Source organism: Micromesistius poutassou, assembly GCF_964030765.1.
Source record: "Micromesistius poutassou genome assembly, chromosome: 11".
NCBI classification, from domain to species: Eukaryota; Metazoa; Chordata; class Actinopteri; order Gadiformes; family Gadidae; genus Micromesistius; species Micromesistius poutassou.
In genome coordinates this window covers 19,030,840-19,048,523 of record NC_140281.1, presented here as the reverse complement: position 1 = coordinate 19,048,523, position 17,684 = coordinate 19,030,840, and the positions used below count along the sequence as shown (strand labels likewise).

Genomic DNA, 17,684 nt, shown 5'->3' with positions numbered 1-17,684 from the left:
CACACTTGACAGGGCTACATTATGGAAGGTGTGTGTGGTGGACTGCTGCTACAGATTTAGTGTTCGTTTTTGTCCTAATTTCTATCATCCTATCTCTCTAGAGTCTTTAGAGTTGTGTCTGTTTGCGTCCTTGTTGACAGCCACGGATGTGACGATTATTTGACATGTCAAGGCCCTATGCACGTACACACACGCCCGTGCACCGCAGGCACGCTGCACGCACACCGCACGCATACGTCCACCTCGGAAATCAGTCTCAGCCCTGACATTTGTACTGACTGCTAACGCTCTTAAATCCCAGTCTGAACCTTCAACAGAATAGGAGACCTACAGAACGAGAGTTCCTGGGGGGCGAAGTATGACGCATGTACAATCCAACTCCAGAACCACTAGCTTGTTGAAAACTCTCCTCTGAGTCGAAACAGAACCAGAGACCAGAGATACAGAACCAGAGAGACAGAACCAGAGTCCAGAGAGACAGAACCAGAGAGACAGAACCAGAGTCCAGAGAGACAGAACCAGAGTCCAGAGAGACAGAATCAGAGAGACAGAACCAGAGTCCAGAGAGACAGAACCAGAGAGACAGAACCAGAGTCCAGAGAGACAGAACCAGAGAGACAGAACCAGAGTCCAGAGAGACAGAACCAGAGTCCAGAGAGACAGAATCAGAGAGACAGAACCAGAGTCCAGAGAGACAGAACCAGAGAGACAGAACCAGAGACCAGAGAGACAGAACCAGAGACCAGAGAGACAGAACCAGAGACAGAGACAGGTTATGATCCAACCACATTTTATTTGGTTTCATTATCCTGGCGATGAGCTGCAGCACCTCATTGTATTCCTCCTGTTCGTAAAACGCCCTGTATGTACGGAGGGCGAGAGAGAACAACAAACAACCCTAAAGGTCGGGGGGGGTGCTCCCCGTCGTCGCCGTCGTCGTCGTCGGGACCAGCGCCGCTGCTTCTGCTGCTGCTGCTGCTGCTCTGTGTTTTGTTGACTTAGTGTCCGTGATCCCGAGCCCCTCTATCTTTAGCCGGCGCTCCGGGTGCGGTGCGAGCGACGCTCCGACACAGTCCCGGCACTCGCCGGCGGCAGCTGGGGAACGACGAGGAAACGATTTATCGCCGAGCGGTTGACGTCATGTTCATGTCTGGATCATGTCCAGTATTGTAGTTTATTTATTTACTTATATTTGTTCATAAGAGAAACACAAGGAAGAGAGCTGAGACCTAAATACTTTTCTTTTTTTTATACTGTTGTAAGGAGCCCGAGACTCGAGCATTTCATGGCCAGCGACTGCTTCTGTGAATGTTCTCGTTTGTATGACAATAAACCATCTTGAATCTGGAACCTTGAATCACAAAATGTGCTCGGCCGGTTCGCTTTCGGCCGTGCGTTCGCCGCCGACGCGCTCCCAACGATATCGACAGCAGTAGGTGTTTTGCATTTTACATTCATCCGATGCCCCTGCTTCTTTAACATCACGGAAGGTATTACGAGTACCAAAATATCCCCAACTGGCGCGGACCGTTTGCAGTGGAGCTGTTAAGACGCAGTACCGCCCCAGCGCTCATGGTACGACGATAAACCTGAAATAAATGCGCTTCCCCCAGCAACGACGGGGGTCATAACCCAATACCTCTTTGATTAAAGAGAAGTGCCGCCGGCCCGTCGGGGCTCATGCTCCCTGCCATCGCTCCTCCTTCGTCTGCGCCGTCACTCTCTCCCTATTTTTGTCTCTCCCCAGTTCGGTCTCTCTTTCTCTCCCTCGTTATGTGTCCTCACTCGTGACTCCCATTCTGTCTCTCCCTCCTGCGGACTCCCTCATTCTAACTCGCACTCCGTCTCTCGTCCTCTCCCTCATACTGTCTCTGGTTCTGTCTCTCTAGTTCTGTCTCTCTAGTTCTGTCTCTCTGGTTCCGTCTCTGGTTCCGTCTCTCTGGTTCCGTCTCTGGTTCCGTCTCTCTGGTTCCGTCTCTGGTTCCGTCTCTGGTTCTGTCTCAGGTTCCGTCTCTGGTTCCGTCTCACTGGTTCCGTCTCTGGTTCTCTCTCTCTCTCTGGTTCCGTCTCTCTGGTGCTTCAGCATCTTCACATCGTTACATGTTCTTAGTTTCCGGTTTTGTTTGATGCAGGAGTTTGTGAAACAAGCAATGACCATAAGCCCAGTAGTTCCCGGTAGTTTGACCGCTCACTGCTGCAGAAGTCCAGCTGGCTGTTCGGTGTGTATTTGTGGACGCTGCCATTTGCACCCTCCTGCCCCGGCCAGGTTTTAATCATCACATTTGCACTCTACTTTCATATCATGATTTAAGAGGGCTTTATTTTTATGTACACAGACGCATAATCTGCGAGCCATTTAAGTCCTTGCCACCCCCCCCCCCGCCCTGTTCCCCCGTGCCTCAGCACTGTGTGTGTGTGTGTGTGTGTGTGTGTGTGTGTGTGTGTGTGTGTGTGTGTGTGTGTGTGTGTGTGTGTGTGTGTGTGTGTGTGTGTGTGTGTGTGTGTGTGTGTGTGTGTGTGTGTGTGTGTGTGTGTGTATTGATTGGCTAAGCTCTCATCTTTCTCTCAATCTTGTCTAAAGTTGAGGCCTGACACCTCCTTCTGGAGAAAGGGTCAGGCCTGGGGCCACAGTGATTGCTTTACCCAGGGAGGGGTTAAGTTGAGGGGGAGGGGGAAAGGCTCAGAAGGAGATGACAGGCCCTTGGATCATGGCTCTTCTGATCACATTTGCCAAGCGAAGAAGGGAAAGCCCCAAGTTAGGTGTGTGTGTGTGTGTGTGTCAGTCAAGACTTTCTTAGCCCATAGGTGTTGATGTGTGCCTGTTTGGCACGGAGTGTGTCATTTCATGTTTGCCCACGCCAGAGCGTTTGTGCGCACACGGGGGTGTGAGCTGGAGCCCGAACTCTGCCCTTTGTCGGGTGGGACCATTTGTTGTGGCCCCTGCCCGGGCCTGGTATGTTTGGGGTATTAGGAGGAAGGTGAAGGGGTAGAATTACACGGCCCGGCCTGCAGATCAGCCCTAAGCGGTTTTATTTATTTATTTTTTGTATGTTGGCCAGGGAACAGTTGGCGCCGGAGAAGACGTTGCGTTAAACGCTGCGCAGATCGCGCTGGAATGTTCTATTGTAGACGTTTGTTCTCAACTTGCGTTGGGGTACTGAGCTAAAGGGACCCTCCGTCTGCCAAATCGAAGCAACTGTGGTTCGCACAAATATTGAAAGAAATATTGAACCTAAACCTAATGATATGGGATATTTAAACACAGCCGGGACAACAGAATATCTAAACTGGTTTTCTATTATTTTCTTTCTTTTTAGTTGGTCGTTTTAGCCTTAAAGATATATTTGTTGTGTTTAAGAGATATTTGTCCTCTTCGTCTTTCATGTCCGCTTATTTTCATTTTATTGTCTCTTTGTGAAATGCGGAGGAGCTCTCTGTTAAAATGGCGACTGCCCGATGGCCCTTATTGTCTTTAGAAGTCGTTCATCGGCGTGTTTGCTCGGCTAATCGAGTGATGTTAACAGCGCTGGTCATTGGTAGCTGCTGATTGTTGGGGCATGAAGATAGGTTTGACCTTTGACCTTCCTTTGCAAGCAATTCTGATGGCCCTTAGCAGGTGTGTGTGTGTGTGTGTGTGTGTGTGTGTGTGTGTGTGTGTGTGTGTGTGTGTGTGTGTGTGTGTGTGTGTGTGTGTGTGTGTGTGTGTGTGTGGAGGGGGCAGTGAACCCTTGGGAGCTATTTCTTGTAATTGAGTCCCTGTCCTTGTATTTAAAAACAGTGTGACAGGAGCTTGTAGCTGACATTATGGGATGCCGCGCAGATTGACGGATGGTATGGCGCTGGAGTGGGGAGACTATGGGGGGGATGGCAGTTGACAGCAGAGTATAGGGAGTCAAAGGTCGGCTTGGGTCATGTGCTCAGTGTGTGTGTGTGTGTGACTGCATAGAAGCCAATGTAAATATTGTTGTACCTCTGTCCTGTACTCGGCTTGTATTTCCCTCCTGTTGTCTTAAATAAAGCCCTGTTAAATGAATCCCCGGATCCCAACATGAGTTAACGTGGTGTGTGTGTGTGTGTGTGTGTGTGTGTGTGTGTGTGTGTGTGTGTGTGTGTGTGTGTGTGTGTGTGTGTGTGTGTGTGTGTGTGTGTGTGTGTGTGTGTGTGTGTGTGTGTGCCGTGGCATCCAAGTTAACATTGCTGGTCCTATTTATTTCACTTAAGTCCGTATCGCTGCTGTTCGAGGATCACAACTCATTTATATATTTCCCCGAATTAGATGGAAGAACACCTAAGCCAGCTCTCCATGGGGGGGGGGGGGGGGGGGGGGGGGGTGTTGGTGCAGTGATGCGTATACTTCCAGGGAGCCCTATTCCTCTTACAGAGCGCTCTCCCCTCCTGATAGGACCTAACAAATAGTCACATGAGCCGCGCCCTCGCCGCTATTTCAGCCGCGCCCGGCCCGCAGTCTGTCCAGAGCGCCCTCCCCCCCCCCCCCCCCCCCCCCCCGCCAGACAAGTCTTTCCGATGTAAGCCGGCGTGTTGAGTAACGCACGCTAATGAGGCCGCGTGAGGATCGGTTAATAAAGGGGATCGGCCGGCGCTAAGCGATGCTCCTGACTCACGACCCGCTGCTGACTGAGTAAGTCTCTTATGTGGTGATAATGGGGCATCACAATTAATACTCCAGACTTCCAATCGACTGGACGAAGTGACAGACACGGCCTCACAGCGCGGCGAGGGTGTGGGGGGTGGGGGGGGGGGGGGGGTCGCTGTCGCCTGCCACCACGTGCCTCCAGACAAGGCTGCTGTAATCCGTCAGACTCATTTGGGAAACAGTGACCCCTTTTGTATACGTCGAGGTTGTTTCTTCTAAACCTTCAGTAGCGGCAATTACAGCCACGTACACCGTCCGTCTAAACCTGGGTCGTTTCGCGGTTCATTCCGCGCTTCGATTCTTTAGTTATCATACAATTATGGTCAAACAGCCGATACTGGTTTCAGTGCTGTGTGATGTTATGGTACCGCACCTCTTCATCGGGGATGACGACTAACGCGTCGCCAAGTGGTGCGTCGCACGCACTTGAACTGATGGTGCCGGCACTCATCTCATCATTTTCTAATCTCTCTAATTCAACGTCACCGAGTAGTAATAATCCCCCCGGCCCCCTCCGCAAGGCCACTATATCGTGTTTGACGATATCGCTCCGGAACGTTTCAATTGGCCCAGCGCACCAGAGATAAAGCTGATGGCGCTAATTGATCACCGTGGCAGTGGTGATTTCATCAGGCTAAACGGTACAGCGCCCCTCACTCCACCTCCGCCACCTCCTCCTCCTCCACCCGACGTCTCCTCTTAATGAATCTCGTGTGCGGCACGTCCACTCCACTAATCGCGCTCATTTGCACCGCAGAGCGCTTCTACCAGGCCCCTCTTTTTTTTATTATTTTACCCGGTAAACGCGGTATAGCAGCCAGTTAAGTACTGTGATTGTCGTTGATTAGGCGGCGGGGCCTTGGCTGTCGCGGTGAAGTTATTTTCGAAGGAACCCAGCGTGTGTGAGCTCAGCCGGTTGTATTAAATCAGACGCGGCTTTGGAACCGATTGAGCTGCCGCAGAGCAGATATGAGAACACCGCTATGGCATTCGCCCTGACAGGTGTGTGTGTGTGTGTGTGTGTGTGTGTGTGTGTGTGTGTGTGTGTGTGTGTGTGTGTGTGTGTGTGTGTGCGTCACACTTTGGGATTAGTGAATAAGATACGCATTCCAGAAGAGAGACTTGTTGTGGATATTAAACGGTTCAGTGGAATAGTGTTTCTAATTTGTGTTTTTATGTATTTTCATCAGCATGTGAGCATGTGTTCACGCCTGTGGGACACAAAGGTCTTAAGCTGTCGCTGTGTGTGCGTGTGCGTGCGCACGCCCGTGCACCCTTTCGCATGTGCTATTTCAAGCGCTCAACTGTCATCTCCAAACTGCCTTCTCGGTGGAACACATTTCAAAACAATCGCCGCCAGAACCCCTGGCTCTCTCTACAAGGCAGTTTGTACATGCCAACGGCGTGGGGGTAATTGTGTGTGCTGGACTGTGATCGGTTGGTCGGCCGGGTTACATGGAACGGGTGGATGTGGGCAGAATAAGGAATGCCGGGGCAGCTGTCCGGGGGCATAATGCCGCCATGTTGTGCCATCGGTGTGTCTCCAAGTCGGTGGCGCTGAGCTGCCCGTGCACTTGTTCCCGTCGTCGTCAATCATTAACGCTTTTGGAAGAAGGCAGTAAAAACTGGATCAAAGTACATAGAGGGGGAGAGGGGGGAGAGAGAGAGGGCCATGACAACAAGACGTGTAAATCACCACCGAGACGTTCAATGTGGAGCACAGCAACAGCTGGGGGGGGGGGGGGGAAGACAGAACAGAACCGGTCATCAATTAGCATGACACCCTGCAATAATAGGCCCGCTAATGGGTCGGACTCGTGTGAAGACAAGCAGGTGTACACGGACGCGGACGTCATAGCCACTAATCCACCATGGCAGGGACGCAGTGCCTCACTCAAAGTGTCAGAGTTGAAAGAGGGCACGCAAATTAGGATTCGGACGGCAGTGGCTCTGGAAAATATCTGTCAATTCCAGAGTGGATTTGGATTAGCTGTCAAAAAGAACAATCTGTAGAAATGTTGTGGCGTATTACATGTCTGGCTTGTTCCGTGGCGTTACAAAGCATTTGATTTGTCTGTGCGCGCTCTCCTCCTCTTTTACCCTCTAAAAGACACCGCCGCTGTCCTGATCATGCATGGGCCATCATCACAATCACGGTCAGACTAACACCGCCGGTGGGCAGCCGAGCGCAGAGGACACGTTTAATGATCAGCCTAATACATTGTTGTTGTTTTTTTTTTTACCAACACTCGCCCCGTCATATCCCTGCACCTCCGCGGAGAGCTCTGTGAGGGGAGTAAATGGGGGGTCTTGTGTTTTGCTGCCCACCAGCCCTCTGTCCCCCCTGCTCAATTACCAGCTGCTCAAATTATACGTGAAATGACTGGAGGACGCGCGGCGGAGCTACGTGGGGGGGGGGGGGGGGGGGGGGGGACAGGGGGAGGTAGGGTGGGGGGGCTGCCGCCGGAGAACCATAGGGTGGGGGAGCCGCAGAACCATAGGGTGGGGGGGCTGCCGCCGGAGAACCACAGGGTGGGGGAGCCGCAGAACCTTAGGGCGGGGGAGCCACTGACGGAGAACCACAGGGTGGGGGATCTGCCGCCGGAGAACCATAGGGTGGGGGATCCACTGCAGAACCATAGGGTGGGGGATCCACTGCAGAACCATAGGGTGGGGGATCCACTGCAGAACCATAGGGTGGGGGATCCACTGCAGAACCATAGGGTGGGGGATCCACTGCAGAACCATAGGACCGGAGAACCATGGGGTTGTGGAGAACAAAGCCGACCAGAGGACACTGGCGCTGGGGGGAGGATCGGAGAGTCACAGGAGGAGACAGGAAACCACGCCTCGTGGACAGGAAGCGCAAGGCCATGTTAGACGGGGGAGGTCAGAGGGTAATGACCTTGAGGATTGACCTTGACAGGCTGACGAAGCAACCAATTGTCACCTTGGGGGCGGAGGCTTATCAGGCCCCTGGGTAATTGGTCCAGGAAAGCCCCACGGTCCGCACGCCTTTGGCCTCATGAATACACTGTAGGACTTCATAGCTAGGCCCATGGCCGTCTGTCCCACACAATCCCAGGCAGAACGACGCCGAGTCGAACCCATGAGACACTCCCTCTATTCTCTTTAGAACCTTTTCGGAAAGAACGTCCCCCATTTTTCTTAGATAATCTCCACGTTCATACGTGCCTTGTACGCACTTTTCACGTCTGAAGGACCGTGCTGTGGGTGCCTGTCCAACGTCGACGGAGAATGTATGTTTTTAAATGTACATAATGTGTGTGTGGCGCCCATCTGGTGGCGCCCATCTGGAACGGGCACTGTTCTACTGGACGGTGACATCAGCGCCCGTCCGCACTCCGCATTAGTGATCGACCGATATTATCTACCCATATTTGCGTTTTTTACGTGCATCGGCTGATTTTTTTGGCATATATATATATATATATATATATATATCATCATTTTTTTTTTCTCTGTATGATTTACAGACAGTTCAATAAATGTTATTTTTTTAAATTGAGACTTGTAACATTTGTTATCATCATTGTTGTCATTTTTATGATGTAAATTGAGGGAGCACAAGCGGTATCGGCTCAAGAAAATCGGTATCGGTCATCGGCCCTAAAAGAAAAAAAAATCCATATCAGTCGAGCCCCTACTTACAACCCAATCCCCGCCCTAAGTGCCCACTGGTTCAGCCCGAGTGGCCCCCAGCTGGAACGGGCCGCGCTTTACTGGACGGTGACGTCAGTGCCCGTCCAGGCGTCCACGCTCCTCGTCTTCCCGCCGTCCGTTTGATCCGTCACGGAGCGCACAACGCCAACGCCGCGGGGTTAATGAGCCTCGGCGTTAGCGGGAAACCCCGGCTGCCCTGACGCCCGCTTTGATAGTCGGAGATCGGGTAACGTACGGTAACTCGAGAGCGAGCCTCTGCTTTTTCAGTTGTGGGCTGGAGCTATGGGCTGCATGCGCTGTGGTGAGTAGAGCAGTCATCAGAGGGAGGACACACACACACACAAACACACTCTCTTCCACCCCCTGTGGTTCTGTGTTTGGATAGTTCCATGCAGTATGTGTTTGGTATGTGTTTATAAAGGTTTTTGTGTCTCAACACACACACACACACACACACACACACGGACAGATGGGTGTTTCATGCACACGCATTCCAGTGTCACGGTCAAGCGACTTGTCTTTCACAGGGGCCATTCCTCTAAGCAGTCTGTCTCGCTCTGGCTGACAGCGGATGGAAAACCTGTCTAAATGAGTCTGCTCATCAATTACATCAACACATTCTCACCTCCTTACCTCCTCCCAGCTCTCTAGTACACACACACACACACACACACAGGTCGTGATAACGCTTTCATGATTTCGTTACTCGTGTATTTCTAATTGCCACACACAAATTCCTCACTCTTGATGGTTTTTGGAAATCAGTTGCCACTGTCAAGTGTGGTGATTAGGTGATTTGATACTTCTGAATTATTCTGCTCTTTTTCCAGGGCCAGCTAAACGACTCCCTACCTTCCTATTTTAGCCTGATAGTAATACCTACACTAGCAGTTATTTCATTAACGCTATTCACACGCAGAGGAAAAACTTTAGAAACTATTCTGATCCGTGTTGAACGCGTCCATTACTAGTTTATCGGGCGAACAATTCACACATTCGTCCTCATTGGCACGTCTCCATGTGACGCATGTGAGCGGCCTTTTCCTCGTAAACCCGGGGCCAAATTGTTTCGCAGGCAATGTAACATCAGCGGCGGTCACAGAGTGCCTGCGGATAACGATGTTATGAAATGTAATAATATTGGCCGAGTCCTGGCTATCGTCAATATCTAAGGAGATCGCAAATCCCAACACGGTGGACTGAGCGGTGCTGCCTCTCACTGACCTGCTCCAACAGACCACCATAGACCTTCTGCACGCTGGGAACCGCAGCCCTGTAAAACTCTAGTCCAAGTTAAATCAGAAACTATATGTATATAACAAGATTAGACCATACCTATCCTCTACTGTTTCCTAAGCCTACCTGCATGCGATTGTATTCTCAACCATTTCTTACTGTTTAGCAATATGGTCTCTCACCACAAAAGTTACTGAACCCATCGCACGGCTATACAACCGAGCTTTAAAGATCCACAGTAATCTTCCTAAATGGACACACCACTGCACTGCACTCACTCAATCACATGCTCTGTCCTTTCAAAATTTTATTTACAGTCATGTTATTACATTTTATTTTCAACTCCAACACAGCACCTCACAAACACTCATCTCCCTCTTACCAACACATAACATGCCCCAAGTGCGAGTCACTAGATCTGTTTCCATGGCCCTACACCCAGTGCCCGCATACAATAACGGCTATGGGCAGAGGTCCTTCATCCCTAGTTTCACCAAAGTCTGGAATGGCATTCCCCATCACATTAGAGCATTACAATCCATCACACAATTCAAAAAAGCCTATAAACTGTTACTCCTCAACACATACACTTGCAAACACTGACTTTTATAGATCAATGTCTGTGCTCAGTCTGCTGTCTATATGATTGTCCTACTGATGTCTGACGTGCACTATAGAATACGGGAAGCTTGATCGCTTGGTCATCGGCAAGAACGATTGAAGCTGCCGCTTTCTTTGGATGTAGAGCGCAACGCGGTTTAACGCGGTCTCCACTGGTCCCGGCCCGCGGCCCTGTGAGCATCACAGCGGTCAGGGTTCAAATGGGACTTTGTTCAGTGGCAAGAACGTTGATTTATCAGTGAGCTGAGGTCAGATTCGAGCTGGTTTGAAGTCTACTGGAGGCTTTGGGTCTGGTGTGTGTTGTGTATAATTAATGTGGACGGTAATGTGGATGATTGTTGTTCCGTGATTATTGGCGCCGTGTTAATCCACATGAAGCTGAACATGTTGATCACTGTTTGCATATCACTTGTTTGGTCACTCCTTTTTTGCAGAAAACGTTCTTGGGGCCTTGGTGGCTTTGTGTGTGTGTGTGTGTGTGTGTGTGTGTGTGTGTGTGTGTGTGTGTGTGTGTGTGTGTGTGTGTGTGTGTGTGTGTGTGTGTGTGTGTGTGTGTGTGTGTGTGTGTGTGTGTGTGAGACGGTGCGCACCATTGTCCTATGGGAGCATATGTGTGTTTGTGTAGCGGTGTGCAGACGTGTGTGCGTTCAGCTGGACCTTGACCTTGACTGGAGTCCCTAAGAGATGATAGGGGGGGGGGGTGGCTGTTCTGTAATGACTCGAACTCCCCCCTCTCCACACAGCGGTATGTAGCAGCCCATAAAGCATGCTTAAGTCCCACTCTGGTTTCAGGGAGTGGACCCCCCCCTCGCCCCCCCCTCCACACTCTGAAATAGCCCCGTCCTTGTCCCCACAGACCGCTGCTCGTTCGTTAGGGTGTGTGTGTGTGTGTGTGTGTGTGTGTGTGTGTGTGTGTGTGTGTGTGTGTGTGTGTGTGTGTCGGCGGCGCTTGATTGAGGAGCAGATTGCTGGTGACAGGTCACACTGCATTCCTTCCTTCCTTGCTTCAGAACCCCCCCCTACACACACGCACACGCACACACACACACACACACACACTCTATATATGCATGTCTTTTGGTCCCTCCCACCTGTTGGGATCTCTCGGCCGGCCCCCGGTCCCTCACACATGCACATGTCAAGCACTAATTGGACAACGACCTACATTATGAGGCCGTCACTCACCAGCTCGGTGATAAAACCCATTAGGAGTCATTAAGGTGTGTGGTGGCTACATTTTCTGCTTAGCCAGTACATGTGTGGGTTTGAAGGCCTGTTGCGCCACGGACTGTAATTGGCCTCTTAGCTAATTATCCTTCATTTAGGGCCAAGTCACCTGCTCTGTCCTCTTGAGTATACCACTAAGACACACACTCACACTCTCCCACATGCATACATTAAGTCGCGCACACACAAAGGCGCACACACACACATGGCAATCGATGCTTCGCAGAGTGCTAGTCTTTGAAGATATTCATTTGTTAGTGTGTGTGTGTGTGTGTGTGTGTCGGTAGAAATTGACTGTTTTTCTCCTCTTTTCCCTCAGATCCTAATGCACACCAAGGACATGGTACAAAAGGTGAGTTACGTTTGAACAAATGTTTACCGCATAGCCTGGAAACTCTGTATATTACTTTGTAAATCTAAATGCGATCCTGAGAAATGGTCAATGTTAATTCACTACGCACACACATGGGACATTGTTGGCATTGGGCAAAAGGCGAACCAAAAGGACAGGGGCCATATTAATGTCTCATAATATCTGATGGCACCTTCCAAATATACATGGACTCAAACATAGCCCAGTTCACACTCTGCCAGCCTTCCCCTCACGTCTCCCCCCCGCTCACCCGGATCCAACTTGTTCTCCCTCGCGGCTCAGATGAATCTGGAAGTTATTTACGGCGACACCGACTCCATCATGATCAACACCAACAGCAGATCTCTAGAGGAAGTCTTCAAGTTGGGCAACAAGGTGTGTGTGTGTGTGTGTGTGTGTGTATGTGTGTGTGTGGGGGGGGGGGGGGGTTGTGTGGGTGTGGGTGGGGGGGTTGTGTGTGAGTGCATTTGTGTTTTTGTTTCCATGGTACTGTCAGTACCCAGTCAAATGGGTTAAGCGTTAAAGCATGTAAAGGTACCTGGTGTGTGTACCAGTATGTCCTATACAGGTGTAGTATAAGAGTTAAATTTTTATTCCTTATTAAATGTATACCATATGTATTGTATAGGGTTATGGTTAGGTTAACCCTATCCTGTGTCATAACTAGGGATGGGTATTGATAAGATTTTTGCGATTCCGATTCCATTTTCGATTCTGCTAAACGATTCGGTTCTTTATCGATTCTCTTATCGATTCTCATTTGGAAAAAAGGAGAACAAACAGGTCAATTAGAATCAACTTTAGTTCAGTTAGAAGTAACATGATGACTTTACAAACTGTCTTGAGGTATAATAATAATAAAATAAATATTCTTGTATGTAGAAATTAACAACATACAATACAAGATAAGTTATTCTGTGGCAAATACGTCATTCGCGCCCGCTCGGAATCGATAAGGGAATCGTTTGCAAAACTGGCAAACGATTCCAAGGAATCAAAACAGTCGGAACCGGTTCTCAACAAGAACCGGTTTTCGATACCCATCCCTAGTCATAACAGTAGTATTAGTAAAGTATTCCTTAATGGCGCCCACCAGGTGAAGGCGGAGGTGAACAAGATGTACAAACTGCTGGAGATCGACATCGACGGCGTCTTCAAGTCTCTGCTGCTGCTCAAGAAGAAGAAGTACGCCGCCCTGGTGGTGGAGCAGCAGGGCGACGGCCGCTACAGCACCAAGCAGGAGCTCAAGGGCCTTGACATCGTGCGCCGGGACTGGTGCGACCTGGCCAAGGAGTGCGGCAAGTACGTTCCCCCGTTCGGCCCCCCCCAAAGGTCAGGGTTGGAACCGTGCTCCGGGTCCGCCTGTCTGAGACACGCTAGAGGGAAGGCCTGAAGAAAGCTGCCGTTTAACCCGCTAACTATTGTTGATGCCATTTATAATCGTTTTTTTAATTAGATTTATTCATACCTAATCTATTTTTCGTTTTATTAAACAAAAGAAGTAATCCGAAATACATATTTGATCGACATATTCGCGCACTTCCATATAAAGAAGCCGTGTTTAAAGGTGCCATGACATGACCACCAGGTGTGGTGTGATTAGCCGTTACAAGCCGTTTTGGAAATCTGCCCCTTATGACATCATAAGGGGCAGAAAGTGGGCGTGTCCACCTAGACGTGTGCTGGATAGATCAGTCTACCAGCCTACCCAGTGGACTGTAGCAAACATTGTCCATCTATCCGTCACACATCTAGGTGGACACGCACACCTGTGATGTCTTAAGGGGCAGATTTCCAAAACGGCTCGTAACGGCTAATCACACCACACCTGGTGGCGTGGCATGGCACCTTTTAAATCCTAAGTTTGAATCCTAACTCCCTCTTCTTCCCCCGCTGTGCTGCTGCGTCTCCTCCCCCTCCGGCTCAGCTTTGTGATTGGACAGATCCTGTCGGACCAGAGCCGGGACTCCATCGTGGAGAACATCCAGAACCACCTGGTGGAGCTGGGGGAGAGGGTGGCCAGCGGCGCCATCAGTCACCCCCAGTACGAGATCCACAAGGTGAATCACGCCTTCTGCTTCTGTCCCCCCCCCCCCCCCCCCCCCCCCCCCCCCCCTCGGGGTAGCTATGTCAATTCTAACAAATGACTCAAATAAGTGCTCTTCAATCTATCTTTCAGCACCTTAAAACTTTTTTTGTAATTCTCCAAAATGTGTTGCTTTGATTGTCGTCAGCCTCACCTGGCGGTAGGTTTGGATGCTGAATAACCTGTAATGGAGAGCAAGAGTTTTCAAGAACTGTCAGTTAGCGGAAGTGTCTAAGGGCTCACTCACACTAGACAAAGTTGCCCTGTACCGTACTCAAGTACGGTACAGGGCAACTTTGTGCCCCACTGAGCCGCTGGCCTGTGCTCACACTAGGCAATCTCAATCACTAGGTTGCGTATCTGTGCGTGTGCGTGTGTCGGCTCATTAGCATCTGTACCGTGGCCTGAGCACACCTCTCCGAGGTGTACGGAGGCCACAGAATTTCACTGTACTTGAGTACGGATGGCGTGCTCACACTAGCCAAACGATCTAGACTTCAGGGGGTAAACGTACTCGGACGCAGTACAGACGGCCTAGTGGGAGTGCGCCCTAAGTGGGACGATTCCACTACTGCTCCTAAATAACCTGCATAACCTCATACAGCTTAGTATGACCAATCTAATCCCTTCTGACACTTCAGCTGGGTGGTCATGCTGCAGAACCTCTTGGCCAATCGGACTGAACCAGTGCAATGCTGTGCAGTCCTTAGCCTGCACCATCAGAAGTTGTACTTGAGTTTGACTGTGTCCTGTAGCCATCTGAATTCACCATCTTGTTCCTGTTGCACTGTGCAGGCACTCACCAAGGATCCTCAAGACTACCCGGACAAGAAGAGCCTGCCTCACGTCCACGTGGCCCTCTGGATCAACTCCCAGGCCGGCCGCAGGGTCAAAGCGGGCGACACCATCTCCTACGTCATATGCCAGGTGGGTGTGCACTCAGGAATTTGTGTGTGGTAGGTAAACATTTGCATTTACATTTATTTTACATTTAGGGCATTTAGCAGACGCTTTTATCCAAAGCGACTTACAATAAGTACATTTGTCATAAGAAGTGAAACAATATATCGCCGTCTGTACAGTAAGGACGTTCATAGAAGCAAGTACTGACAATCGCCAGGCTAACCCCATTCCCCATATACAGCAGTGATACCTAGCTACTGCAGATGCTACACAACTAAGTACATGCTAAACAATTAAGTATAATGAATGAATACAACCTGCATTAAGTGCGTTCATCAAGTGCCAGGACGTACAACAAACAAACAGGTAAATCGATGGAGCGTGGGGCCAAGTTACTCCATTAGAGTGTGTGTGTGTGTGTGTAAGCCATTGATTGTCAGGTGATGGACATCTTGTCAAACAGGAGTGTGTACGGCTGGTTCTGCTGCTTATACTGTAGTCAGAAAAAACGTTTCCATTACATGTTTGCTTTGACTGCTTTGGCAGCTATACAGTCCATTCATAAAAACAACCTTAAAATGACGATTGGCTAATACACTGTACAGAGGATCATTCCCATTAGCATTGGAATCCTCCAGGTGACCAAACCGATAAGGAACCCCACATCTCTGGACAACACTACTGTGCAATACCGTTTACCTCAGCTGCTATTCTTATTTATCTGTATTTTTTTATCCTTATTTGTTATTTGTACATTTAATCTTTTTTGTTTGTATCAATTTTTTTTACCTTTCTTATGCATTTGTAATGTTGTTGTGAATCGCACCGTCTGGGTAACACTTAAATGTTGTTTAAGTGCTATGACGATGTGCAATGACGATACAGAGATTCTGATCCTCTCTTCTGACTCTGATCTCCTGACCCCTCCGTGTGTGTGTGTGTGTGTGTGTGTGTGTGTGTGTGTGTGTGTGTGTGTGTGTGTGTGTGTGTGTGTGTGTGTGTGTGTGTGTGTGTGTGTGTGTGTGTGTGTGTGTGTGTGTGTGTGTGTGTGTCCTCTCCCCAGGACGGCTCCACGCTGGGCCCCAGTCAGAGAGCCTACGCCCTGGAGCAGCTCCAGAAGCAGGCCGGTCTGAGCCTGGACATCCAGTACTACCTGGCCCACCAGGTGCACCCCGTGGTGGCCCGCATCTGTGAGCCCATCGAGGGCATCGACGGGGTGCTGATCGCCACGTGGCTGGGTGAGGCTCCATGGCCGCGTTAAGGCGGGAAAAGCAATCCGTTTCTCTCGGGCCGGCTAAAAGGGACGAGGGGATATACATATGTACAAAAAAAGAAATACTCCTTTTCGGAGATGAGATTTCATAATAGGAAGAAAAATATAAAGGAAAAAAAGAAGTCAAACGAAAAACTATCCAGCTGACAAGCAATCTGGAAACACAAACGCAACACAGCTCAAGGCAACGGCAGAGGATTCAGTCGCAATTTGCAAATCCTATGATTGCAGCCTTCCTGTATGAGGAGGGGGGGGGGGGGGGGGGGGGAGGATGGGATACAAAACTCACGGGCGCTACGGTGGTCCGTCTGGCACAGGGCAGGGTAGGAAACAGAGGCCGCTCGCCTCTGTTTCCATTGACAGTGGGGATACGCACTGCTTTACAGGCTGCTGACAGACCGTTATGTGAAAGCCATCAGGGCTCCCGTTATGACAGACCAATAAACACAAACACTTGGCCGGCCAACAATACAGGGGCACATGCTTTGGACGTCTCCCTGTGGAAGGCTGGGGCCGCCCTCACTGAGTGCGCCGGCGTAGTTCATTGTGTTAAACCAGCCAATAGCGCGCCAGGGGGGGAAAAGCCGGCTTGGTGATTGGCTCCCGCAAAAGCGTATCGGAAGCAGAAAGAAACGTATTGCTCCTCTCCAGACCCTGCTGCAGGGCGAATTCAAAACCGCCGGCAGACCGGGCTGGGGGTACCCAGTCTACCCCTCCCCCTCACCAGGTGCTGGACCCCGGTCAGTTTCGTGCTCACCAGCCCAACATAACAGTAATAACCCCGGTCCGCCGTCCCCTCCTCACCCCAGGACTGGACCCTGGTCAGTTCCGGGCTCACCTGCAGAGCCAGAGGGAGGAGGAAGGGGAGGCCTCTCTGGGGGCGCCAGCCCAGCTGACGGACGAGGAGCGCTACAAGGACTGCGAGAACTTCTCCTTCGCCTGCCCGCAGTGCGGCACGGAGAACGTGTACAGCAGCGTCTTCGAGGGAGCGGTGAGTGTTAGCCTAGCGTGTTAGCCTAGCGTGCTAGTGGTCGGTCGACAACGTCGCCGTCCAAACGCCTCCTCGCGGGGTTCGTGGAGAGCCAGACGGCAACGTGCGACAGGAAAGGGTTTTTAAAGTGGTTTACCTTTTTTTAAATGGGCTTGCCGCCAGGCGTAGGATGTTATGATATATTTGATCGTTTCTACAAAGACTTATTTTTTTTTTTTTTTTCTTGAACTTTGGCCACTTGTCGTTTGTTTCCTGAGTCTTAATAAACTTTAGTTGTTTTAGTATTAACTCAGTTAGTATTGACTAAGTTAGTATTACCCGTTAGACGGTCTGTTGTCCCTTCGGCTGCCTCCTCCCCCTCCGTCCGTCACAGGTCAGTCACCGGTCGGCCTCAGGGCCCCACCATGGCTGGAGATCTAGAGTTTTGCTCAAGGACACAGCGGCAGCGTGGACGCTTGATTTGTGTTCGGGGAAATCCCCCCCCCCCCCCCCCCTCTCCTCTACTCCCTAGTCCAGCCTGCACAGATCCTATCCATACACAACACCCCCATCATCTATACACAACGCACACCCCTGTCTGAATACAACACACTCTCCCATACGACCACAATACCCTCTGTTGAAGCAACGCAACGT

The 17,684-nt window shown here is 50.4% G+C and overlaps 1 protein-coding gene across 1 annotated transcript in view; it reads left to right on the top strand.

The window, feature by feature from the left end:
* pola1 (polymerase (DNA directed), alpha 1) overlaps window positions 1-17,684 on the top strand; it is a gene marked incomplete at its 3' end in the record, with an annotated part of 44,192 nt that overhangs the window by 14,954 nt on the left and 11,554 nt on the right. Inside the window, exons 27-33 of the mRNA XM_084475226.1 lie at window positions 11,742-11,774; window positions 12,078-12,170; window positions 12,892-13,097; window positions 13,723-13,855; window positions 14,677-14,808; window positions 15,848-16,022; window positions 16,867-17,048. Of these exons, the coding sequence (XP_084331352.1) occupies window positions 11,742-11,774; window positions 12,078-12,170; window positions 12,892-13,097; window positions 13,723-13,855; window positions 14,677-14,808; window positions 15,848-16,022; window positions 16,867-17,048 (954 nt within the window). The remainder of the gene's footprint in view (window positions 1-11,741; window positions 11,775-12,077; window positions 12,171-12,891; window positions 13,098-13,722; window positions 13,856-14,676; window positions 14,809-15,847; window positions 16,023-16,866; window positions 17,049-17,684) is intronic.